The sequence below is a fragment of the Phytophthora parasitica genome (genome assembly GCF_000247585.1).
Source record: "Phytophthora parasitica INRA-310 unplaced genomic scaffold supercont2.311, whole genome shotgun sequence".
Classification (NCBI taxonomy): domain Eukaryota; phylum Oomycota; class Peronosporomycetes; order Peronosporales; family Peronosporaceae; genus Phytophthora; species Phytophthora nicotianae.
In genome coordinates, this window is record NW_008649297.1 from 1 (window position 1) to 800 (window position 800).

Here is an 800-nt window from a genome sequence, read left to right on the forward strand (position 1 = left end):
TTGTAAAGCATACCAACTTATCAGGGTACGGAGGAGCCACGCACTCATATAGATGAAGACTTCAGGCCCAACGGTTGCTGACAGCCACTCCAGAAATGCGTACGGAATGAGTTCCGAGAAATTCGCAATCTTTTTGCCGTCTTTGAACGCTACGACATTCTTCAGCTCCGAGTCGTTAGAGAAAGATGCTGTGATGATGGCGAAACCTCGGTAGTTCTTGTCTCGCTGAAATCGATTGAAGAAATATCCATAGAACATGGATTTTCCAATTCCTGTGCATTCCAAGCCCTGAGATTAATTTTGGATCACAATCTAGTAGCTGACAAACTTAGCCTTACCTGGCGACCCAGTGGCAGTGACGCAGCGTTTGTCTCGCGTGAATCGATCATGAAGAGCCAGTTCATAGTATCTTGAGTAGCACTCACACACGTAACTTTTCCCGTTCATATGGGTACTGCGCTGGCAGCTCGGCAGGAAACTCCTCTGTCTGCTCGGACGCTTGATCCTCTACTTCGGGAGCGCTAAGATCATTAGCGACAACCTCGCAAGCCTTTTCGTCGAACTCCATTGTTTTCTTGCACGATAATCTGAAAAGTGATATTTCATATCGAATGCTGATATAGAAACAGTAAATTCTCGCAATAAGTTTTTTAGAACTAGAATTTAACCTATTAGTTGACAAAGAATGTGGACTTTTGCTGAGCATGACGGTGAAAGTAGCTTTTTGCGAGGTTCGGTGAGGGTTCGGACTCGCTACACAACCCGCTGCCTATCCAGAGACCGCCACGGAACACCACTTG

The 800-nt window shown here is 46.0% G+C and overlaps 1 protein-coding gene across 1 annotated transcript; it reads right to left on the reverse strand.

Moving 5' to 3' along the window:
- On the reverse strand, nt 1–447 carry PPTG_20118 (hypothetical protein; the record flags this gene model as incomplete). The annotated part of the gene is made up of 2 exons (XM_008918787.1): nt 1–272; nt 339–447. Coding segments are annotated over 2 exons (381 nt in total), but the record flags the coding sequence as incomplete, so codon positions are not given.
- Nucleotides 448–800: the final 353 nt, after the last annotated feature.